Below are 25,425 nucleotides of genomic sequence, written 5' to 3' on the forward strand. Positions count from 1 at the left end.
AAGAATAAAGGCATATTTATGTAAACAAAAAATTATATTTATTTGTCAAAATGGAAAAATATGTTGGAAATCAGCTGATGGAAAATCTTAACCATAGTTGCATATGACAATATTTAAATGGCAAAACGAGATCATTTGTATATAAATTAAGTCAAATGGTAAAACTGAAAAAGATAATATTTCACTTAAATTTGTTTCATGAAACAGGCTGTTATTAATTTTTATACTCTCGCAAAAACTTGCTAAGAGAGATATGAAAGTAAAATTTGGTTCAGAAGATCATACTAGGTAGGGAGATATTTGGTGGGTTTGTGGGAAAGTGGGCGTGGTCCCGCCCCCTTATAATTTTTTTGTACATATCTCATAAACTGTTAAAGGTATATCAACCAAAATATATATCAGTATAAAAATTTAGGAAATCAGATTATAATCACACCCACCTCCCATACAAATATTATGTTAAAAATTACTAAAAATGCTTTAATTCAGTGAGTAAAATACAAGAAACCTTTAATTTCAGTATAAAGATGGTACAGAAAGCTGCACTCAAATTTGTATACACAATTTTAAATGGGCATGGTTAATGAAATTCGGTTCATAATATTTTCCTGGCATCCCAATGATATGTTTTGAAAATAAGCCACAACCACGCCTTCTTCACATATACCAGAACTTTGAAGTCGATCTGAATCGTTAACTTTACAATATATGAAGTAAGCACTAGTGAAAATATCGGAACAGACAAATAGTGCATTTATTTTGTGGCATCGCCCTTCTAAAATCGCCATATGTTTTCAAGGCCCAATATATCAAACATAAGAACCTCAGTGCTTCTAATAAATTTTTTAATTCAGAGGAAATGTTTTTCTTCAAATAATATGAGTCCGTGTCAAAAATTAGTGATATCGGGTCATAACTTCCTCTAGCTACCTTCTTTTTCTTGACTCTCCTCCCTCCCTCTTCTTCGGCTTCCACCAACGGGTACTGCATCGAAAACTTTCAGAGCTGGAGCACTTTCATCCATTCGAACAACATGACCTAGCCAGCGTAGCCGCAGTCTTTTTATTCGCTGGACTATGTCTATGTCGTCGAATAACACATACATCTCATCGTTCCATCGTCTGTGGTATTCGCCGTTGCCAATGTTTAAGGGACCATAATTCTTCCGCAAAACCTTTCTCTCGAAAACTCCTAGTGCCGTCTCATCTTATGTTGACATCGTCCACGCTTCTGCCCCGTAAAGTAGCACGGGAGTCGGTGTTGATGCTGGTGCCCAGATAAAAGAAATTATCTACAACTTCAAAATTATGACTGTCAACAGTGATGTGGGAGCCAAGACGCGAGTGCGCTGACTGTTTGTTTGATGACAGGAGATATTTCTCGTTTGGTATCGAACGGCTCGGAGAGGTCCTTCCCGATCCTGACGGAGCTGTTGGTGTTGCTCAACGTCAGCTTACACAGCCGTATTAGTTTTGCGGGGGATACCAAATTCAGACATAGCGGCGTAGAGGCAACTCCTTTTTGTGCTGTCGAAGGCAGATTAAAAATCGACAAAGAGATGGTGTGTGTCGATCCTCTTTTCACGGGTCTTTTCCAAGATTTGGAGCATGGTGAATATCTGGTCAGATGTGGATTCTCCAGGTCTAAAGCCACATTGATAAGGTCCAATCAGTTTGTTGACGGTGGGCTTTAGTATTTCACACAGTACGCTCGATAAAACCTTACGAGCGATGTTAAGGAGGCTTATCCAACGGTAACTGGCGCTTTTTTGTGGATTGGGCAGAGTACACTGAGATTCCAATCGTCGGGCATGCTTTCTTTCGACCATATTCCGCAAAGAAGCTGATTCTTGGAGGTCTAGTTCAAACAAATGAGCAAGCATTGTTATTTTTTGAAGAAATAAATTTAATCCCATCAAGGGATTCAACCCCTCCTGTTTGTACTGTAAAATATCGATGCGAGTAGAAGAGCACATCCAATCCAAGTTAAGTTGGATTTGGAGGTGCCCTTCAAAAGCATCGAAAAAGAAAGGTGCTAAAGATTGTCGGCTTATTATAAATCCCGCCCAAGAAACATTTTTGGATGGAATTTCATGCCGATTAGCACCAAAAGAGATATCGGCAATTATTTGTTGCTTTGTTATTAAAATGAATGTTATGACGGTCCATAATCATCTTAATAACTGGCGTATACAAAACGAGGAGTCTTCTCTGAGCTGTGGTACAATTGTCGATTACTACAGTTATCTCAAAGTTGCTGAGGTAATATGCTCCAATACAGAATTTTGTCTCGGTGGGGAAGGCAAGACGGTCCAGATTGATGAAACGTTTTTAACAAAACGTAAATACAATCGGGGCCGTTTAACTGAGCAAATGACCATAAATGTATTGGGAATTTTGTGTAAGGAAGACAAAATTTGCCGCTTTTTCCGGGTGAACGGGAAAAGCAAAGCAGATTTCTGGCCTTACATTAAAAAATTTGTCCATCCAGATACTTCCCGCATCTGTACTGATGGTGAAAAGCAGTATCATGGAATAAAAAAAATTTGTAGCGCCCACACGTCTTGTTTGACCACCAATCATAGTATTGATGAGTACGTTGAGGAAGGTAATCCCGATAATACAATCAACGATTTAGAATGTCAAAATCGTTGGTTAAAAAATGCGATTAAGAGTCGTCGGAGCTCGAAACTTATCCATCAATACATGGCTCTCTTCGACTATAGACAAAATTTTTTAGAGAAGCATTATCGGGGTGATCTAGGATCACAGGTAATGGAAATGCTCTTGGACATAAAAAACGTTTATCCGGGCTATGTGAATGGAACTCTACACGTAGGAATGGAATTAAAAAATTTAGATGCCCCTACTGTAGAGTCCGAAGATTTGGGTGATATTGTACCCCCACAAAAACTCTCTCGCCCAATGACAATTCAGGATCTAATTGATGATGCACCATCTAATGAAGATAATGACGAGACACCCCAAATTGACGATTTTGGAAATGCGTAACAGTTATAAGGATTTCCGTAGGAGATAATGGCCAAATTCAATGAATTAAAGATACTACAACTTAAACAGGAGTTGAAACAACGGGGCTTAGCAACGAATGGGTTGAAAGCTGAGTTACGAGCCCGGTTGCGAGTGGTCATGGAAGAAGAAAACATCAACGAAAACAAATATGTTTTTAAATCGGTGTTGTAGGAATCAACAACGAAGATTGTAGAAAAGGAAGAGACTCCATGTTCGTCAGGAGTAATAAACATGAACATGAGTTTTGTCGGCAATATCTCAGATGTCGTCGCAGATATTGTGGCAGTTTGAAGTGCAGATGTCGTCGCACTTTAAAGCGCAGGACGCGCGTTGGTCAAAACTAATGGCAGAGCTGTCATCGCCAATGTCAGATCAAGATTATTCACAGTTAAAAGAGCAGGAGGAAAGTCCGTCGAAGGAGGTGATTTCATATATCGCTCAGGTGCCAACACAGCAGGAAACGCAAGACGAGAATTTGCCAACACACTCCGAAGCGAATGAGGAGGAACTTAAGTCAATGGATGAGACTTCAAATAAAGCGGATGTGTCAATACAGCTGGAAAAGCATGAAGAAATTTTGATAACACAGATCGAATCGAATGAGGCGCGTATGTCAAGGTCTTTGGAAGCGCATGGGCAGATTTTTCAAACACAGTCGGAAGCGAATGGCGTGTCTTCAATATCCAAGTATATCCAAATAGTTGGAAGCGAATGATACTTGTATGTCAAGACCCTTTGTAACGCATGAAGAGATTTTGCTAACACCATTGGTAGTGAATGGGATGTCCTCAAAGGTGAAAAAGAGGAGTTGATGGAGGTAACCTTAAAAAGAGAAGAGGTGTCAACACAGCTGGAAGTGCATGAAGAGTGTATAACATCGCTGGTTTCAGCACAGGTGTCTACACAATTGAAGGAGCATGAGGTAAATATATCGAAGCAGGTGACACCAGAGATGGCAGAAGTATCATAGAAAAAAGATTGTATTCCAAAGGAACTACAAGAATCTCAACAGGAAGCTCCAGTAGTATAGTAGGGTTGAACAGACATCTAAAGAAAGAAGAAATAGCTGCAGAACGGCCTTCTGCCGAGATTGGTCGATGTTGTGTTGTTCGAGGTTCCTGGAGAGTCATTCGAAACCCCAATATCTTCCACCACATTGGAAGCATCCCTTGTACTTGGCAGTGACAAAGACGAATGCAAATTCTCAGGAGGCGTACTAATGGAATGTCTGGTTCCATACACATCGTCAAATTCTTCAAAAAACTCCCAAGCACTTGCAGCACGCCCTGTTAAGCTATTTCGCTTTTTAATTCTTTTATATGTGCAGAAGAGATTCACAAATTTACGGGAAATCTGATCCCGTGATAAATTAAGTTCTGGAACTTTTTCTTTAATTATTTCAAGAATTCTCCACCACAGGAATGATTTCTTTTTCCTTCCTTCCTGGAACTCTGACTTCATGTCCAGCCTTGTTCGTATTAAAATTTGTATATAATTTGCTAGAAAATAGTGGGATCTAAATCTAAATAAGGCCTATTATTATTATACATATGTACAATAAGAAATCATTTCACTCACTCTTCCATTTCGCCTTTGGTTTTACGCAGTTTCAAAAAAATTACTGCAATGGCTGCGACAATTTGCCGAAGTGCTGCCAACTGCATGCATTAAAAAACTTTTGACGAAGAGCAGTATTGCCGCAGTTTTTCTTGACGAACGCGTTGCCCCTGCAAATATGCAGTGTAACCAAGTTACTGCGTTTACGAACTAACCCTTAGCTTCTGGCACATTTCAAAATTGTTGATATACACATTCGCTATCTCTTTAGTCACTTGGCTTGGAATTGGGTATTCCTTCGTCCTAATTATCAAAATACACCTGTTTCCTGATTTGCTGGTAGGTGATGAGCCAGCTACAACCATGGAAAATTGCTCAAATGGCGTTCCCGAACTGTACTGCTTCATCTGACCATAACTCTTGGAACTCGACACTTTAGTTGCAATGCAATCTCTCATTGGCTGACGACAACCAACCCCATAATTTAAATTGATTCTTCAATTTTTCCAAGACTTCCGTGATTCTCCAGAATACTCGGTTGGGTCCTTAGTGCGTCTCATTACGAACTTTAAGTAATCTTTCATTCCGGACAATCATCTGTCCTTCTTTACTTTTCCACACTCGATATAAGCGACCAGCCACCCACTTAAAACTGTGCCTTTGAGTCTCTGGAATTCCTTAAGGAAGAAGCTAAAAATGAAAAGGAAAGGCACGATCAGATTATAGAGCTTGAACGGGAAAATATGCAAATAGAGTGCGAGAGAATACAAACCATGGCTAGCTAGCCTTAGAGATATGCTTCAAAAGTTTTTAGACAGATAAGATGATAGTATTCAGTCTTAAATATGAATATGGCTATAAAACAGAGTAATTAGAGTTTTTTTATTTTTACTTACGAATAATTTTAAGTTGTTAATTAGTACACAAATAAATACTCATAAGTATTTTACTTATATTTATTTAAGAACAAAACAACGTTGTCAAATTGCGCCTTTTAGCAATTCCATTTAAATCGTCATTTTCTTGAGGTGCCAGTGAAGTACTAAGGTGATTTTCTTCATTTATGACGTTATTATTTTCTGGTAATCCAACAAGATATTCCGAAGGGTTTCCTCTATTTATAATATAGTTGTGCAATATTGTACAGACAAATATTACCATTGATGCTTTTTTGACTGACCTCAAGTTTATATAATTCAGTATTTTAAACTTTTGTTTCAAAATCCCATACGACTGCTCGATAAAAACACGAGTTGAGCTTAAGCAGTAATTAAAGTTTCTTGCTTCCGATCTTAAATGCCCATTATCTCTGTAAGGTGTGAGCAGGAATTTTGATAAAGGATAGGCAGAATCTCCTAAAATGACTGCATTTTCAGCAAGTTCCACTTCACCGGAAATAATTCCTTTATAAATAGGGCTAGTTTTCCATACATGAGCATCATGGCAACTGCCTGGACATCCAATAAATACATCCAGAAAGCGAAATTTACTGTCACATATGGCCTAAACATAAGAGTTAGCAGAAATTTTGTGTTGATAAAACTGAAGCTTAAATACACAAACATGCAAAATAATTGTATGATTTCCTTTTCGGTTTTATGACGAAATGTTGAAATGCGTCCCATCTACACATCCCACAACATATGGAAAAGGATTGCATCGGCTCCTTTCGAAATGTTCCATTACTTGCCTTTGTTTAACAGCAGAAGGCCATATTATTTCATTTTTTAATGAAGAAATCATTTAAATAACATTAAAAAATATTTTATGCATGGTTCCCTTCGCAACACCAAACCGGTCACTAAGCTCGCGAAACGTGACGTTGCTGTTACCCAATTTCCACAGCGTTACATAAAGGCACATTTCAAGGGAATGCCCCAACCGGTCTGGTCCAATTAGGTTGGATAGAGTTTCGCAATATGTAAAACACAAAATAGCACATTACATACATATCCAATTCAACAACTAAAAGTTAAGCTTACCATAAAAGTTGATCGCGCCATCCGAAAATGCGATTGAAATACATCCTCTGGATAGTTTTTTATTATATTCAGGTAATTGCTCACTTTTGGTACGGACCGCCTTTTCTTTTTTAAATAACTTTTTAGTAAAAGATTTCTTCTCTTCACTTGTTTAATCCTTTTTTTATTGTAATTCAATAAAATATTCTCACTCTGAGTTTCCTGGTTATCAATAATTACGTTAATTAAAAATTCCATTTCTCTGGCGTTCGTAAATGCGAAAAAATTCTTCGCAGCACAATCGCAATGGCAAGGCAGTAGAATCAGCTGATTGTGCAGTAGCAACCACAGCCGGAAAGAATGCAGCAGGGTTGCACAAAATTACTGCGTTTACGAACTAACCCTATGTGTCCGGAAAACATTTGAAGTTACATCACATTCACAATCGGATATCATGGAGGAACGATTCATCCGAAATTTGGAAGAGCATTTAAGGAAGCTGGTGGACAGGTACAGATATATCCTTATTTCTGGCATATCGACGTGTTGTCCAGGAATCAACGATGTAGTCTACTGCGAGGATAATCTTTGGTTGCTGATTGATTTAAAGTTAGGATTAATGCTAATGGAGAAAGGATTGCTAAGGATGACAACAGTCTTCAGATTAGGGGAAGAAATGCTAAGCGTTTGGTTCTGGTAGTGTGTCTAATCGGGACGATCAGACTTAAGTGGAGGGCAGTGTAACAAAAATGATACCAGAGCGACAATCGAAATCGATAACTCGCTAGATTTATCCAGACATTGATATCCGTAGTTACCAGAATGTTCGAGTGGCGATGTATTGCCAACAAACGTATTTAGTCGAGAGCTGCCGGACTGGTAGCAAGACACAATTCTAATAGAGAGAGAGTTGTCGAGTAAAGTGTAAACAAGTTATAAGTTAGAGTTGTAAACTAGAGTATTGTGTAATAAAGTGTTAAGTTATAAGGATTTAGAAATAAAGTGTGACCTTTATTTGACAATCCAGTGATCGAACTCAGGGTAGAGTTTCAGACAGATTTTGGAAATCGGTTACAATATAAACAATAAATAAAATATGTTATCCAGCTAAAAAAAACGCTATAAAATTATTGAATATCATAGCTTGAGACCACTAAATATGAATATAAAATTATATGTATAATATTTATTCAAATATTAATATTATTTTAATTCCAAATTTTTGGTGTCTATTTTATTAAGAATTTTAGTTTTATTTCAATTAATTTTAGAGAACATTTTTTAAACATTCGCTGTTGAAATCGGCGACGTTGTGGATGAATAACCTTCATTATATTTCTGGGTCTTCCAATTGTTTTTATGCGATACACCACATCTTTGATCCATTCAAAAACCTGATAGGTCCTTCCCAACTACATTGAAAATTAGGATTGTGGGTTATATAACAACTTCCAATCTCCTTTCACAAATACTTCAGAGTTCATAGCCTCGTCATATTTTGCCTCATTTTATCACTCATGATTTGTGTGCGCTGTCTCACCATATCATGTATTTCTCTCACCTCGTCTTCTAGTACACTGTTGGCTTCCTTAACATTCTTTCCTCCATTTTCGTTTATTTCAAACTTTAAATCAATCGGTTATCGAAGATGATTACCGAAGATTACCTTTGCTGGAGTCTGGCCCGTTGTTTCTTGTACAGCAGACCGATAAGCCATCAAGAACTAGGCTATATGGGTATTGTATACCACTTTTTCAATGAAATTAACGATTTGGTGTACCTGCCAATTGTTGAATGATGATCACGAAAGCCGAACTGATGTACTGGTATAAGGTGTTTTCGATCTATTATTGATTTGAGCCTCTTTATGAGAACATTCTCGAAGAGTTTCTATTGAGATGGCAGCAGCGATATTGACCGGTAAGATGTGACATCATGTAGTGGTTTACCCGGCTTAGGTATCATAATAACTTCAGATACTTTCCAAAGCGGTGGAGCGCTGTTTAAAATGTTTACAATTTTTTTATACAATTTTTTGGTAGATTGCGTAATATCTCTCCGGTTATTAAATCAAACCCATGAACTTTTTTGAGCTTTGCGTTTCTGATAAGACTTTTAATTTCTTTACTAGTAACTGGAGAAATGACGAGAGGATCCCACCAACTATTTTCACAGTATAGCTTATGTCCATCGTTAGGTGTAAATGTGTTTCTCAAATGATTTGCAAATACTGCAGCTTTTTGTGCATTCGTTTTGGCCCATTCAGTTTCGTTTAATTTTATTGGTGCGACATGTTTTATTTGTTTATTAATATTCCTTGCAACTTTCCAGAGCGAATAATCGGTAGATTTATCAACAGTGAGTTTGGACAAATACGTTTTGAAGGAATAGTTTTTAAACTGTCTAATTTTTATTCTTATTTCCGCTGTACGTCTATTAACCTCAGTTTTGAGAGCAACCGACCTAGTTTGCTGCCATCTTCGTCGAAGTTTGCGTTTATCCAGTATTTGGGATAACGGATTACTTGTTTGAACTGTATTTGTCTGACCTTGTTTAGCCATTTGCGCAAATGTAAGTTTAGATGTGGATGGGAGGGGCTTTCACTGGCTGGCTTTCAGTTCAGTCCAAGGCATACTGGGAATATGACCGCTGAACTATGTCAATGTCGTCGTATAAGTCATACAGCTCATCGTTCCATCGTCTGAGGACCATAAATCCTGCGCAAAATTTTCCTCTCGAAAACTCCTAGGGTCGTGTCATCTGATGTTGACATCGTCCAAGCTTCTGCACCATAAAGCAGGACGGGAATGATAAGCGACTTATAGAGTTTGATTTTGGTTCGCCGAGAGAGGACTTTACTTTTCAATTGCCTACCCAGTCCAAAGTAGCACCTGTTGGCAATAGTGATTCTGCGCTCTATTTCAAGACTGACATTGTTGGTGTTGTTGATACTGGTTCCCAGGTATACGGAATTATCTACAACTTCGAAGTTATAACTGTCAACTGTGACGTGGGAGCCAAAACTGGCGAGTGCGCCGACTGTTTGCTTGATGACAGGAGATATTTCGTCTTGTCCTCATTCACCTCCAGACCCATTCGCTTCGCCACCTTATCCATGCGGGAAAAACTAGAACAAACGGCGCGGTTGTTGCTTCCGATGATATCAATATCATCGGCGTACGCCAGTAGCTATACACTCTTATACAAGATTGTACGTTCTCTATTTAGCTCTGCAGCTCGTATAATTTTTTGCAGCATCAAGTTAAAGAAGTCACACGATTGTGAGTCACCTTGTCTGAAACCGCGTTTGGTATCGAACGGCTCGGAGAGGTCGTTCCCAATCATGGGGATATCAAAATCACATTGTGGCGTAAAGGCAGCTCCTTTTGTGCTGTCGAAAGCAGCTTTAAAATCGACAAAAAGGTGGTGTGTGTCAATCCTCTCTTCACGGGCCTTCTCCAAGATTTGGAGCATGGTGAATATCTGGCCATTGTGGATTTTCCAGGTCTAAAGCGACACTGATAAGGTCCAATCAGTTTTTTGACGGTGGGCTTTAGTCTTTCACACTGTTCGCTCGATAGAACCTTATAGGCGATATTTAGGAGGCTTATCCCACGGTAATTGGCACTGATTGTGGGATCTCCCTTTTTATGGATTGTCAGTTCTTCACCGCCGTATTTGAATAGCTCGGCCGGCAATCTATCGGCCCCCGCCGCTTTGTTGTTCTTCAGCCGGGAGATTGCTATTCGAATTTCTTCATGGTCGGGTAATGGAACATCTGTACCATCGTCATCGATTGGGGAATCGGGTTCGCCATCTCCTGGTGTTATACTTTTACTGCCATTCAGCAGTTCAGAGAAGTGTTCCCTCCATAATCCCAGTATGCCCTGAACATCGGTTACCAGATTACCACCTTGGTCTCTACATGAGGATGCTCCGGTCTTGAAACCTTCGTTAAGTCGCTTCATTTTTTCATAAAATTTTCGAGCATTACCTCTGTCTGCCAGCTTTTCAAGCTCTTTGTACTCACGCATTTCGGCCTTTTTCTTTTTTTGTCTGTAGATGCGTCTCGCTTCCCTCTTCAGGTCTCGTTATCTATCCCATCCCGCACGTGTTGTGGTCGTTTTCAACGTTGCGAGGTTGGCAGTCTGTTTTCTCTCCATTGCGAGACGACAATCCTCATCGTACCAGCTTGTTTTTCGTCGTTGCCGAAATCCAATTGTTTCGGGTGCAGCTGTACGCAGTGAGTTTGAGATGCCGTTCCACAGTTCCCTTATACCGAGATGCTGATGAGTGCTCTCAAAGAGTAGGAGTATTTCGTGGCTGTCTGTTGCGATTGCAGCTTTTCGACGGCGAACCTTCCTTGTGTTTGTTGACCAGCGCATTTTGCTGCACAGAGGCGAGTGCGTATCTTTGCTGCTACTAGATAATAGTCCGAGTCTATATTTGGTCCTCGGAGCGTACGCACGTCTAAAACACAGGAGACATGTCTTCCGTCTATCACAACGTGATCGATTTGGTTACGCGTGTTTCGATTAGGAGACAGCCAAGTAGCTTGATGTATTTTGTTATGTTAAAATCTCGTACTACAGACGACCAAATTTCGGGCCCCAGCGAAGTCGATCAGCCTCAGGCCGTTTGGAGATGTTTCGTCATGGAGGCTGAATTTTCTGACTGTTGTGCCAAAGACACCTTCTTTACCCACCCTAGCGTTGAAATCGCCAAACACGATTTTGACATCGTGGCGGGGCAGCGCTCGTAGGTGCGTTCTAGGCGCTCATGTGGAATCATGTGGAGAAGAATCGTTTCTGGCCACTCCCAAGTGAATGACAATCAAAAACTTTCCTCCCTTACGTGAATTTCTACACATGATTCCATCCTGGCTTTAGACCTGGAAAATCAACAACTGACCAGATATTCACCATGCTCCAAATCCTTGAAGACCCGTGAAAAGAGGATCGACACACACCACCTTTTTATCGATTTTAAAGCTGCTTTCGACTGCACGAAAAAGAGCCGCGATGTCTGAATTTGGTATCCCCGCAAAACTAATACGTCTGTGTAAGTTGACGTTGAGCAACACCAAAAGCTCCGTCAGGATCGGGATGAACCTCTCCGAGCCGTTCGATACCAAACGAGGTTTCAGACAAGGTGACTCACTATCGTGTGACTTCTTTAACTTGATGCTGGAAAATATTATACGACACTAGGAGTTTTCGAGAGTAAAATTTTGCGCAAGATTTTTGGTCCTCAGAACCTTGGCAACGGCGAATACCGCAGATGATAGAACGATGAGCTGTACGAGTTATACGACGATATTGACATAGTTCAGCGAATAAAAAGACAGCGGCTACGCTGGCTAGGTCATGTTGGCCGAATGGACGAGAACACTCCACCTCTGAAAGTGTTCGATGCAGTACCCGCCGGAGGAAGCCGAGGAAGGGGAAGGCCTCCACTCCGTTGGAGGGACCAGGTGGAGAGCGACCTGGTTATACTTGGAATCTCCGACTGGCGCCGAAAAGCGAAGGAAAGAGAGAGTGGCGCGCTCTTATCGATTCGGCTATAACCGGCTAAACGGTTCAACGCCAATTACGTACATACATACATACATATTTGTCTAAATATTTTTTCGATGTCTGCTGTGAATACACACCTATGTTTTCTAAACCCCAGTAAAATGTTAAATAAATCTTTTTGCAATTTGAGTCCAGAATGTATTATTGAATTTAATAAATTATTCTTGTCTGTGGGCTAATATTAGTTGATCCGTATATCAGCCATCCAAACACAGGCACACCAGAGTGCTGCAACGAGTATGATAAAATCAGAACAAACAGCCGTGCAAAAAACACAATCAAATCAATTCAGTTCAGCATAGACAACATTGTTAATCAAATCGAGTAGCCGCCAGCGTCAACTGATCTGATGCAACACAAGCAATCTGTTCTTCGGCAATCACAATCGTGTAAACGGTATGGCTGGCCTCGGTTACAATCGTATCATGTCAGTTCATAGCGTTGCGACGATTGTTTGAATTGAAGTAAAACTTTGGGTAAACTATAAGAAAATCTATGGGTAAATGTATAAGTACAGCAAACAACAACAATTTTCTGCTGCGTAAACAATGGAAATTCCATCGAGTGCGTACATACATACGTACATACATACATACACATTCGCGCTTCACTTGCCATCAGAACACAAAGAAGTTGTAAATAGTAGTGCTTGAGTAAATCAGTGTTTAGGGGATGATATACAAACCGAACGCTGGCGATCATTTCAATCATTGAAGCATTAGTTTGTATCACTTCGGGTATTTACTGCTGATGCGAACATTCATAAACAAATCAGGCATAAGCTGATCGCTAGTGATTTAAATTTGTTCTCTATAGCTGATTTGAAGACAAATGGTACGCTTTGTGTACATGAACCGAAGTGACAGAATCAGACAGAGTAACGTATCAGTACTTAAGTATACACAAACATTTATTACTCGTTGCAGTTCTCTGAGGCACACCAAATGAGGGGTCGGCCTAATGGCAGGCACCTTGTCGCGGTGCAGGGGCTTAATCGCTGCTCAGCCGGCCGCCATCTGACTGCCATGAAAATTCCAACGGGGTCTTTTTGTCTAGTCAGATGGTAGCCGTGGGAGCTGCGATGACCAAGATCTGCCACCTCCTAATCCAGGGTGTTATGCGACTCCCGTGCCCATTGGATGGTTTGCAGCTAGGAGGAACATCCGGCTGTATTCTAACGGAGCCTTCCCAACACCAGGCCGCATTGGGAAGTAACTGTGGCCTTACCACGTCATGGGGCTCTGGCGTGGCGGACCTACCCCTTCCCCACTGAAAACGTAGACCAGGAGGCTAACTCTATGTTAGCCAAATGGTCGTAAGAAACAGAATGGCAAAAACAAACAAAAACAAACACAACAACAACAAACAAAAACAAACAAACAGCGATAAGGGTACTCCCAGCTCAGCGAGAAGACCACGCTTCCTTGATGCTTTAACAGCAGAGGAGCGTTCGCTGTTCGAGGAGTACGCGAGAGACGACGACGTACCCTCAACGAGCAGCGGCAGAGTAGGCAAGCCACTACTCCTGGCATCCCAGACGGGAAAACACCCAAAGGAGGTTCGAGCGAGTACGAACCCCAGTAATGTACCCTCTATCGCAAAGGATAAAGGCAAGGAGCCGGCGAAGAAACGGCCCGAAAAACTGAATGAGCCCAACAGGAGACGGAGGCACAGGAGGGGCAAATACCCTCCGCTACCTGAGGCAGGCTGCCCAGGTGGTCCAGACGATCCCCGCAGGAAAGGAATGAGTGGAGCCACTGTAAAGTGGTACCTTCGGCACCTGGACGAGGGTAAATCGCCTGAAGTTTCCTTGGTTACGTTTCCTTGCCCTTGGCAGAATACGCGGCGACGGAGGAAACAATAAAGAGGAAAACTCTGACACCAGGCGGCAAGTCAGAGGTGAAAGAGCTGGCAAACGTGACAGAAGTCAGGTAACGCCACAAGAACTCCCAAGTTCTAAGCGGCGCAGACCAGCCACGGTTCCGGAGTCGAGCGGGCAAGCTAGGTCCGAAGAAGCGTCCAGGGTGGTAGATAGCCAGCGCAGGTATGCGGACACTCTCAGGAGCGTACGCATTGCAGTACTGCCGCTCAACTACCCTGAGATCGCTCTGGTCCCGGCTCAACTCACCGTCCTCAAGAACCACATCATGAAACGGGTAGCTAAAGGATGGAGACACGCTCTAATGGCGTCTACTTCCGATCAGGCATGCTACTGGTTGACTGTAGGGACGAAGAGACCGCAACCTGGCTTACGGAGACTGCTCCCAAGCTTGAGGGGTGGGACGGTCCAGTCCTCCGCGCCAAACGAGGTGAAGAAATACCGCCTATACATAGTATGACGGTATTCCTTCCTAGAAGCGCTGATGAGCCGCTTGAATTCGTCATGGAGCTGATAACAGCACAAAATGAGGGCATTAACACCTCAGCTTGGCGAATTATAGACAGCGAGAAAGAAGACTCCGGAGTAAGACTAAACATTGGGATACACGACGCATCTTACAAAATACTCCGGATGTCGGGCTTCCGCTTAAACTTCAGGTTTAGCGCCGTCCACATGCGCCCTTGGCGGCCAAAGTCCGTGGAAGAAGCAACGGTAAAGGAAAGCGCCAAAGTGCAAGATGGAGCGGGGACAAATGTCAAATACGCCCCCTTGGTTCCCGCCGCGCAGGCTTCCAGGACTCAGTGAAATGGTCTTCAGGATCTTTCAAGAAATTCAAGGCGCCAGGAGCGGACGGGATCTTCCTGGACCTTCTACAGCATGGAGGAGAATCCTTAATAACTCACCTGGTGGGGTTGATGAGAGCGAGCCTTGCATTAGCATACATTCCGCTCTCCTGGAGGATAGCTAGGGTCATCTTCATACCCAAAATAGGTAGGAAGGATTACTCCTTGGCCAAATCTTTCAGGCCAATCATTCTAACATCCTTCATGCTGAAAAGCATGGAGAAGATAGTCGATAATGAGATTAGAGCAAAGGCACTTAAGGTGCAACCTTTGCACGGAAATCAGCATGCGTACAGAGCTGGTAGGTCTACCAACACTGCCCTGTATCAGCTAACAATTGATATCCGGAAATCTCTAGAGGACGGAGAAGTAGCTCTATGTGCTTTCCTAGACATCGAGGGAGCATTCGATAATGCCTCACACACTAGCATTATCAATGCCATGAAAAAGAGGCAAATTGCCGATCCAATCTGCAGATGGACGGAAGCGCTGCTTAGCTCGAGAATCGCTGAGACCATCTCAGGGGAAAGCACAATTCAGATCGGCACCACTAGGGGCTGCCCTCAAGGGGGGTTCTGTCTCCAGCGTAGTGAAATACCCAGGAATTACCTTGGACGCTTTTCTTCGCTGGAATACTCAAGTGGATAATATGGTTACCAAGGCAACCAAGGCACTCATGGTGTGTAAACGTCTGGCTGGCAGGACCTGGGGCTGCAGCCCACACATTATTAGATGGATGAACACCATGATAGTTAGACCAATTATCACTTATGGCATGGGCAGACAAGGCTTCCCTTTCTGTAGTGAAGCTAAAACTGGCCAAACTGCAAAGGCTAGCCTGCGTGTGCATATGCGGAGCGATGAGGATATGTACCACAGCAGCGATGGAGACTATTCTAAACCTCACCCCACTGCACTTTGTGATCAAACACTGCGCCGACCAGACCATTCTGCAAATGACAGCGGATGGGTACGGAAAAGGCAAAGCAATATCATCCAGGAACATGATGGAGATTGGCGAGAGAATCCCTCTAGCACTCCTTCCTAGAGATGATACTATCCGAGAGACCAACTTTACTAGGAGTTTCACGATCACCCTAGGAAAAAGAGACAACTGGGACAGTCAGCCTTCGAAGCTTTATTGAAAAGCAACTCGCTGCACTGGTACACTGACGGTTCCAAGACATCTGAGGGCATAGGTGCGGGAATAACAGGCCCTCGCACTAAACTCTAGGAAACTCTGAAATAAACATTCAGCGCAGGTATCATAACGAGAGAATTGCCATCATGAGCGATAGCCAGGCGGCACTAAAAGCGCTTTTCTCATACGAAACGAAGTCCCGCCTGGTCAGAGAGTGCATGGATAGGCTAAATTACCTATCAGCATGTAACAAAGTTCACCTGATCTGGGTGCCGGGACATAAGGCGATAGAAGGGAACGAAATTGCAGACGAGCTGGCTCGTACAGCTGCTGCAACTATACCTACTGGGCCAGAACCCTTTCTAGCAGTGGGCCCCCACACTAACAGGGATATGTTCCGGGCAGAGGAAAAAAGGGTTAGGGAGGAGCATTGGCGCCATTCAGCTGGATTGCGTCAGTCAAAAGGCCTATTGGGAGGTTACAATACCAAAAAATTCAAATGCTTAATAAACCTCCCAAGATGCAAACTGAGGGTATTGGTGGGTATATACACGGGCCACTGTAAGCTCAGCACACATCTTATCAATCTGGGCTTGGTCTCGTCGCGGACCTGTCGCTTCTGTGACATGGAGGACGAAACTCCCCTGCACTTACTGCTGAAATGTGCAGCGCTTCACAGAAGCAGGAGCAAAGAGTTGGGTTATACCATCCCAACAGAGGGGCGCATCGTCTTTCTTGGTCCTAGTACTATCCTGGAGTTTTTCTGGGTACTGGGTCTTATGGAGTCGCTGTAGACTTGGAGAGGGCACAATAGACCACTGGTCGCGGTGCTTTCCTCAATATCACTATCTATCTATCTATCTATGCATCTATGGTCGGCAAGCTAGCGGTTGGATCACGTGACACAATCTTTTGTACAACAACGGTATCTAAATTTATCTTAAATGGGTGAACAATCAATTTTAATTGAAGATTAACTATTTCATTTGTGTTGGTGCTGTTTTGTCCAACTCCTTCAATAGTCATAGACTCTTTCCTGGAGGGGAGTTTTAATTTAATTTTTTAGTTCTTTGGTAATGAGGTGAACTTGGGACCCGCTATCATCACGCCCTTTTATACCAACAATTGCTGTTGTCAGCAGGACGTATTCAGATTCACTTTTTTAATTATAATTTTTCTTGTTTTTATTAATTGCGTTTTTTGCTTTAAAAAATTTATCTTTGACCTTGTGAAGCCATAGATGATGGTTTCCTTGACATGTCAGGCAATTTTCGCTTTTGCCATCTTTTATATTATGCCCTATTTTAAGACATTTGGTGCATAATTTATTTTTCATTGCTATATCCCATTTCTCAATATATGATGTATTACATCCCATTATGCATTTAGAAACTGAATTTTGAAATATTGGTGATGTTTTTGAAATTGTTGCTGCTTCAAGTGCATTCCGTTCATGATTCAGAAACGATTATAATGAGTTTAGAGTCGGTATATCCTTAGGATTTTTAAGGGAATTTTCATACCGCAATCTTAAATTGTTGTCCAATTTTTGTACCAGCGTATAACATAATAAAGCTTGTAACAAATTTTCTGAGGACAAACTGAGACTTTCCAATGCTTGTTTTCTTTCAGAAATTTTTTCTTGAAATTTTCGTACACTAAAAGCAGTCTCAGTTACTACAGGTGCATCTAAAATTTGTCTAAAATAATTATTAGCTAGTGACCTCTTATTTGTAAATTTTACATTAAGAAGGTTCCAAGCAACAGAAAAATTCGTCGAGGTTGAAGGTAGAGTTACAATTTATTCTTAGCCTAATTCATGTATGTTACACACACACATATGGTTGTGTTATACATGTAAATATCAAAATCTGTCATTTACGCTGAAACTCTTCCTTGAGTTCGATCACTGAATTGTCAAATAAAAGTCACTATTTAATGGCTACACACTTATCTTTATTTCTTATTCAAAGAACTTAACATTTTATTACTCGTTAAACGAGTTTACAACTTCTTACTTTTTGTACTTTACTCGGCAACTCTCTAATTAGAACTGTGCGTAGCTGCCAGTCCGGCAGCCTTTATATAGTCGATTGTTAGCAATATATCGCTACTCGAACTTTCGATGTCTGGATAAATCTGGTTATCGATTTCAAGTTTTGTTTGGACGCGATATTCCCAATCACAATCAATCACTTGAAAATTTTGATATTTAAAATCGGAACAAAGAGAGAAAAAGGAACAAAGAACTTAACATTTTATTACTCGTTAAACGAGTTTACAACTTCTTACTTTTTGTACATTACTCGGCAACTCTCTAATTAGAACTGTGTCAGTCCGGCAGCCTTTATATAGTCGATTGTTAGCAATATATCGCTACTCGAACTTTCGATGTCTGGATAAATATGGTTATCGATTTCAAGTTTTGAAATCAATTGGACGCGATATTCTCAATCAATATTCCCAATCAACAATATTTAAATATTTTAATTGTTAAGAGTGTTTCTTAACAGTTAGTAGCTCTTGGCTGTTGCTGGCAGAGAGATAAAGAGTGTCAAATATAACTCTCACGAATAATCTGTTTTCTGTGGTTCTGCTTCGACTTCCCGTCTCCAGGTGTTGGCCACACCATGAGGACTCCAATATAGCGCTGTTCTATTAATGTCGTCGTGAGGTTTTCGCAAAGTATGGCCTCTCCACTTCTATTTGCGGAGTCGAATTTCGATATAGATCGGTCGCGTTTTGGTTATGGTTAGCCTTTCGAAGACAACGATTATCTTAAAGATTATAGCGTTTGCAAAACATACGTTGTTATATATTCCACCTTGCAGGCATATATCACAACAGATTCTACGCTTGAATCGATGTATTTCCTGATTTTGTCAGCTGCTGATCACCCATTTATTGTTATAATGCTGCCTAAATAGCAAAACCCATCGATTTCTCCGAGACATATGCCAGTTGTAGGATTGGGAGTTTTATTCCGGATGTCCGTCTGTCCGTCCGTCCATCAGTCCGTTTGAGCAAGCTGTAACTTGAGTAAAAATTAAGATATATTGACTGCCACGCCCACAAAATGGCGAAAAACTAAAACACATGAAGTGCCATTACTAAGCCATAAATAAAGATGGAAATAAAATTTGGTACAAAGGATCGCACTATGAAGGGGCGTATTATTTGGTTGTAATTTTTTTGGAAAAGTGGGCGTGGGCTCGCCTTCTACAAAGTTTTTTATTCATGACTCGTAAACTACCTAAGCTATATCAAGCAAACTTTATAGAATCGTTTCTTTTAGATACTACCTTATACAGTTCAAAAATGGAGGAAATCGGATTATAAAATTAAAAATTAAAATTACTAAAACTGCTTTAATTCAGTAAAGAAAACCACCAGAAACCTTTAATTTCATTATTAAGAAGGTACAGAAGGGTTCCACACAAATTGGTATACAAAATTATAAGGGGGTGTGGCTCCACCCACTTATATGTCAAAAACCATATCTCCGAAACTACTCGACTAATATCAATGAAACTTGGTATGTAATATTTTCCTTACATCCCAATGATATGTTTTGAAAAGAGGCACAACCACACCTGCTTCCTATATACCAGAACTTTGAAGTCGATCTGAATATTTTAATTTACAATCTGTAAAGTAAGCACTAGTGAAGATATCGGAACACAACTTTGCATAAATACTGCATTTAATGTATGGCAGCCCTTTCTAAAAATCGCCGAGATCGGACCATCGGTTTTCAAGGCCCCATAAAATTAAATAAATAAATTGCGAGAGAATAAAATGTTCAGTCGCAACCGAACTTAGCCCTTCCTTACTTGTTTTCTAAATGCTTTAATAACAGTCGTTATACCCATCTCATTGGATTACGAGGTGTGTCTTGCTATACGATGTTTGCAACCGCATAGCTGAATAGCTTCAGAAAAACTTGGTGAGAGCTAGTGTCGATTGAATTTTTAATGAGGTGTCTTTTAAAAATTCAACTGAATAACTTTGTTATAGCTTCCACATGTACAAATTTTTGCCAACGAGCAACGCCCAAAGATAGCGAGCAGAGAAGTGACGAATCGTATACAGCATATATAATATTGATTAACTCTTCGCCAAAATATTTTAAATCAAAACGAATTAATGAAATTAGGGATCGAATTTATAATAAACAAAAAATAAATAATATATGCATTTATGTCTGTATATTATAGTTAAAATCCAATTCTAATTAGTCCAAACACTCAGGAATGTGGATTTCATCGTTATAAAATTTTTATTTCAAGAATTAAAAATTAATTAAGTTGCAAAATATCCCTGATTTACACATGTATTCAAGAGTTTTTATATTTTTGTCACATTTTCTCCTGGTAAAAGTTTTACCTCTGGAAAATAGAAGCGTTCTCCACTGCTTACTCGACCAGCACTCCAACCCCTCCTATGCTAGTTTTTTGAAATGTTTCGAAACGTTGAGCTACCAGATTTGAAAGTTACTTGTCATGAAATATATTTTCCAAATCCTTAGTAGTTGCACTATGCACAGAGTATAACATTAAGCGTAACACTATGCCATCTATACCGTTTGTGGAAATAAGTCTAAGATGTGGAAAAGGGAAAAATATAGTATTCGTTACGCTGACAGTTTAATAATTTTGTTTTGAATTAACGCTTGATAAATATGATTTCGGGTACTAAAAAAATTAGAAAAGATTTTGTTGAGAGTAAAAAAGAGGTACTTCAAAACACAGAAACCATGTTGAACTTAAACAGAGAACTCCAACAAGTTCTACAAGAGCGCAATCGAATGGACATGTGTAATAGAAGTAAGTAAGGAATTCAATGATGTGGTATTAAGCTCAAGTATTATAATTTTAAAGGATTCTATGACGGTGGATTATCCAACAAAGATGATCGTGAAAAAAGAAGAACTTTAAGGTTAAAAGCTGTAGATGAAATAATTGCATCTGAAAAAAGTTACCTTCGCCAGCTGGAAATACTTATGTACTACTTCGTTAATCCCATAAAATTAAAAAAAATACTTGATGTTCACAGTCATTCTTTGTTATTTGGCCAAATTGAAATGATTTATAATTTGAATGGCGAACTGCTGCGGGAATTGGATGATAATAAGGATAATGTTGCTCAAGCTTTTATTAAAATGGCTCCATTTTTAAAAGTTTATTCTGTTTACGCTTTTGGTTTCCGAAATGCAATGCTTATGCTTCAGGAAATTGAAAATAAAAATACAGAATTTCGTAAATTCATGGTTCAGACTGAAACACGCCCCGAAGTACAGCTTACGCTGAATTCTTTAATGATAGTTCCAATACAACGTCTACCTCGATATAAATTACTTTTAGAACAAGTACTATTGTATACCAGTCCATCTGAAATTGATTTTAAATTGTTAAAAGGTAAGAAGGTTTAAAATATTATGAATTGTTAGTATTTAAGGTAAATTCTTGATAAATTATTTAATATGCTAAAATAATTATTTTTATTATCGAATAGTTTATCATTTTTTAGTTCGTTGTTATGGTTCTTTGTGCAATTTAGTGAAACTAATTTTTTACATATTTAATCGATAAGTTAGTTGAGTTCTGTTCTCTTCGTTTCTACAGTATTAAGTATCACGCTTAGTTTTAGATGACTTGACATAATTTTTTTTCGTTGCGTTTTCTTTTCTCGATGAAAAAACTGCCTCTTAATATTTCAACATTATACACATACTGCATTGCCTCTTTGAATGTGTTCAATTTTTACTTGATAAAAGAAGAAAAAAATGAATTCCTATTATTCTCACTAATAGGGCAGAATAAATGTTACATTTTTTGAAAATAGAAAACGCTATGAATATAGTCTCTGACAGGCAACCGTAGACCAAAAAATACATTACAGAGTCTATCTACGAATATAACAGACTACTCAGTTGGCAGAAATCGTAATCTTTTGAAATTTGTGGAATTTTACGCCAAATGTACCAATAAATCAAGTACAAATAAAAAATTACCAATAATTACGATTTTACATTTCATTTAATGTTGAGTTAATGTTGAAATTTGAGACATACTTCCATACTCTTCAAACAGTGCTTCCTAAAAATGTAAACTCATGGTTGTTATCTGGGTATTCTAGGATATTTAACTAAATAGTAATATGTAATCTTGTTTCAATAGCAAGAGTAATTATACTGGCGACTATATTTCAGAATACTTACAAAATTGGGGTGTAAAATGCATATGTAAACGGGTAAACCTATGTATGTATATTATGTTTATTTTAAAGTTTTACAAGTTAAAGGAATATAGTTATTTGATTGTTTTGTTACATAATATCACAATGCAAGAAAATTATTTACATATAAACTTTTCAAATACATATATACACGTTAATTTTTTAGATTCTGTAACGCAAATCACATCGATTGTATCTCACGTAAATTCATGTGTGGAAGAACAAGAAGTAACTTTAATGCTTCTTAATTTGCAAAACTCATTGTCGAATAGATCGCCTAATATTGTAAAGCCTTCAAGGAAAATTGTGAAAGAAGGAAGATTGTTTAAAATTTCTCGTAATGGATCTCAGCTTAAGCGGTTTTGTGTTCTAATGTCTGACATTTTTATGTACTGTAAAATATTGAAGGATCGTGAAATAAATACTGCCGTAGAAAATGCTTTGGAATGCTGTTGCATATTTCCCTTGAAGAAATGTAAAATTTACGAACTGTTCCCAGACAGTTTTAAAATTACTTGTCAAGGCGATGCGATCATATTTAGTTCATCAGATTTACAACTTGTACGTTCTTGGATAAATTGTATTCGGGGTACTATAAACTTACATATCCAGTGTAGAAAGACATTGCGCAAAGAATCTAGTAAGCGCAAACCAACCAGGTGTCTATATTTTTTATTTATATAATAATTGGAAAGAATTATACATATATATTTCTAGGAAGAAGAATATGAAATATTTTGAGAACGATTGCCAGAAGAGAGAATTACCGGTACGGTGAGTTATGGATAAATTGCAATTTGGTTTCGTAAATGATTGTAAGAAATCTCGGTTTGATGCCAATAATTTTTGTAATTTCGTATAATTTTATAATGTTTATTGGGGTTTAATTGGATATTGTAATTTCATACATGCATCATTTCGAACGCGCAATTGCGATTTATCCATTTGAAGGTGCATGTTCGTATTATTAATTAATATTAATATATTTTAGGAACACAATAAACGTAAAAGTTGCCAGGATGTTGGTGATAAAGCGATTGGCTGCTTTCCGTTTAAAAAAAATTGCTATCAAACAAATATAAATACAGAAAGTGATCTTAAACACAAGAGGACAGTGAAGGCACTTTCAGATACCAGAAGTTTTACCACAGAACTTTCAACAGAGCAAGAGCAAGACTATATTTTACAGCCATCACCTCATAAACGAGTAAAATTTGATTTCAAGGAAAATAACGCAAGTTACACAAATGAGCAAAATGCAACTAAAAATGTGGATACAGAAGTGTCTTTGACTGATAAAATATATAATTTTTTTTCAAATATTTTTTAATATATGTACTAGTTAATACCAACAACAATATATTGTTATTCGAACTAATATTCAAATGCATGTCATTGGCATATTGACTATTAGATTCGATCGTCACTTATGGAGTCCGTTAAGTGGACACATGTTAAATTGTAAGATGAACCTTCGCACTTAGCACATATGGTCCGCCCTAAGTTGACATACGTTACACATATTAGATTTTAACCCTAACTTGGTCACTATTTACATATGTAAATATTCGATTTTTAAAATAGCTATTATTTTCACATTTTCGGTCCTATAGAATTACGATTCGGACTCAGTGACTATTTTTTGATGTTTTTCCTGTGAATAGAAAAAAATAAAAATTATAAAGTTAATTTACCGTAACTTTTTTCAATTTTCCATTTTTTCTTCATAATCGGGCACTATTTACATTTGTAAATATTTTTTGTTTTTGCGTTTTTAAAACAATACAATTTATTTATTAAATTATGTGCTTATAAATAAGAAAAAATAAGAAATACATAAATTGCAAATTTAGTTTTTTATACATAGATTGCATTTTGTTTGCACTTTGCTGTGTTCGATGCAAACCGGTTTTTTACACTGGCCACAAACTTTGCGTGTTGAACGCTTCCTTTTGCCTTCTTCTTGATAGCACATATAGCAAGCACCTTTTATTTTCGAATGCCCACGATCATCTTCGTCTGGGACAAAATCATAATTCCTTTCGCTATGCAATGCATGAATAGGTACACCAACAATGCACTCAATTGCACTCAATGTTGGAAAATATGAAATGACACGAGGAATCTGGGATCTTTTCAAAATTGTTGGCAAAAAAATTGTTCTGCTAATTGCTGCAAAAACAAACGACGTCCACCTGTTTTGATGAATAGTACAAATATAAAACGTTCCTATTTACTACAAATGTTATGAAAAATAATTACCATTTCGGGATACAAATTGTGATGGAAAATTTTCTGTATATATTATATAGGTCGCAAGTGCTCAAATGTCCAGAATATTATAAAATAGAGCAAGTGGCCAACGATGTGTTTTGCGTTTTGTGGAATACTGCCGTAGCATATGATCCATTACGTCAACACCTCCTTTCGTCTCGTTGTAAAATAAAATAACATTGGGTTTTTGCTTTATACCCGAGATGGTGTCGTCACATGGCATTGTTAAAAGTAAAACAACGGCTTTGTTCTTTTTGGGAACATAGGAGCAAATTGTCTTGTTTTCTCCATATCCAAATATGCTCGAATGTTCCAACCTTTGCGGGGAGGGCTTGAACTCCGAGGGCAAGCATGCTTTGTTTTTTTCATGGTTCCAACCAAAGACAATTTCCAGCTTGCAAGTGCATCTGCAAGTGGAAGACTTGTAAAGAAGTTGTCGCATGTGACATTTCTTCCAGTATTTTTGTACTGTCCAACCAAATCTTTAACCACTCTTTCTCCTTGGTTTTTTTTCTCTGTCACTGCCCGATTTACCAGTATAAATTTGACCAGTCAGAGGGTAGTATGATTTCGCATCACATACCCACCATAGCTTTATGCCGTATTTGGCTGGCTTGGATGGAATATACTGCGTAAACTTGGTTCGGCCTCTAAAAGGAAAGGATATTATTCTTAAAAGTTACTCTCTTTCTCTCTCTAATTATTAGATTTTTACGGAATATCAACTTCTCTCTAAAATAACATATAAAAATGTACGTATTTACAAATGTAAATAGTGCCCGAAATCGTAGTAAAAAGTTGGTGCCCAAGTTAGGGTTAAGATGAATATTTATACTCTCGCAACAAATGCTGCTAAAGAGAGTATTATAGTTTTGTTCACATAACGGTTGTTTGTTACACCCAAAACTAAACGAGTTAGATAT

The 25,425-nt window shown here is 39.0% G+C and overlaps 1 protein-coding gene and 1 long non-coding RNA gene across 2 annotated transcripts; one reads left to right on the plus strand and one right to left on the minus strand.

Annotated features, from left to right (window-relative positions):
- Nucleotides 1-20,245: 20,245 nt before the first annotated feature.
- On the minus strand, nt 20,246-21,718 carry LOC128921452 (uncharacterized). Its single transcript, XR_008470896.1, has 3 exons — nt 21,568-21,718; nt 20,973-21,381; nt 20,246-20,875 (listed from the first exon to the last, which is right to left on the minus strand). It is a non-coding gene; the product is annotated as an uncharacterized LOC128921452 (long non-coding RNA).
- LOC105220062 (myosin-M heavy chain) lies at nt 20,673-23,937 on the plus strand. Its single transcript, XM_011196459.3, has 5 exons — nt 20,673-20,817; nt 20,872-21,408; nt 22,395-22,887; nt 22,946-22,997; nt 23,220-23,937. Exons 1-5 carry the CDS (start codon nt 20,673-20,675, stop codon nt 23,556-23,558), a joined length of 1,566 nt encoding a protein of 521 aa, XP_011194761.2. The 3' UTR covers nt 23,559-23,937.
- The last annotated feature ends 1,488 nt before the right edge of the window (nt 23,938-25,425 follow it).

This window comes from Zeugodacus cucurbitae, chromosome 4 (genome assembly GCF_028554725.1).
Source record: "Zeugodacus cucurbitae isolate PBARC_wt_2022May chromosome 4, idZeuCucr1.2, whole genome shotgun sequence".
NCBI classification, from domain to species: domain Eukaryota; kingdom Metazoa; phylum Arthropoda; class Insecta; order Diptera; family Tephritidae; genus Zeugodacus; species Zeugodacus cucurbitae.

Excerpts from the sequence above, each read along its gene's own strand:
- LOC105220062 (XM_011196459.3), top strand. The coding sequence starts at position 20,673 with ATGATTTCGGGTACTAAAAAAATTAGAAAAGATTTTGTTGAGAGTAAA. Across the intron at positions 20,818-20,871 it reads AATGGACATGTGTAATAGAA|GATTCTATGACGGTGGATTA; the intron begins GTAAGTAAGGAA and ends ATAATTTTAAAG. Across the intron at positions 21,409-22,394 it reads TGATTTTAAATTGTTAAAAG|ATTCTGTAACGCAAATCACA; the intron begins GTAAGAAGGTTT and ends TTAATTTTTTAG.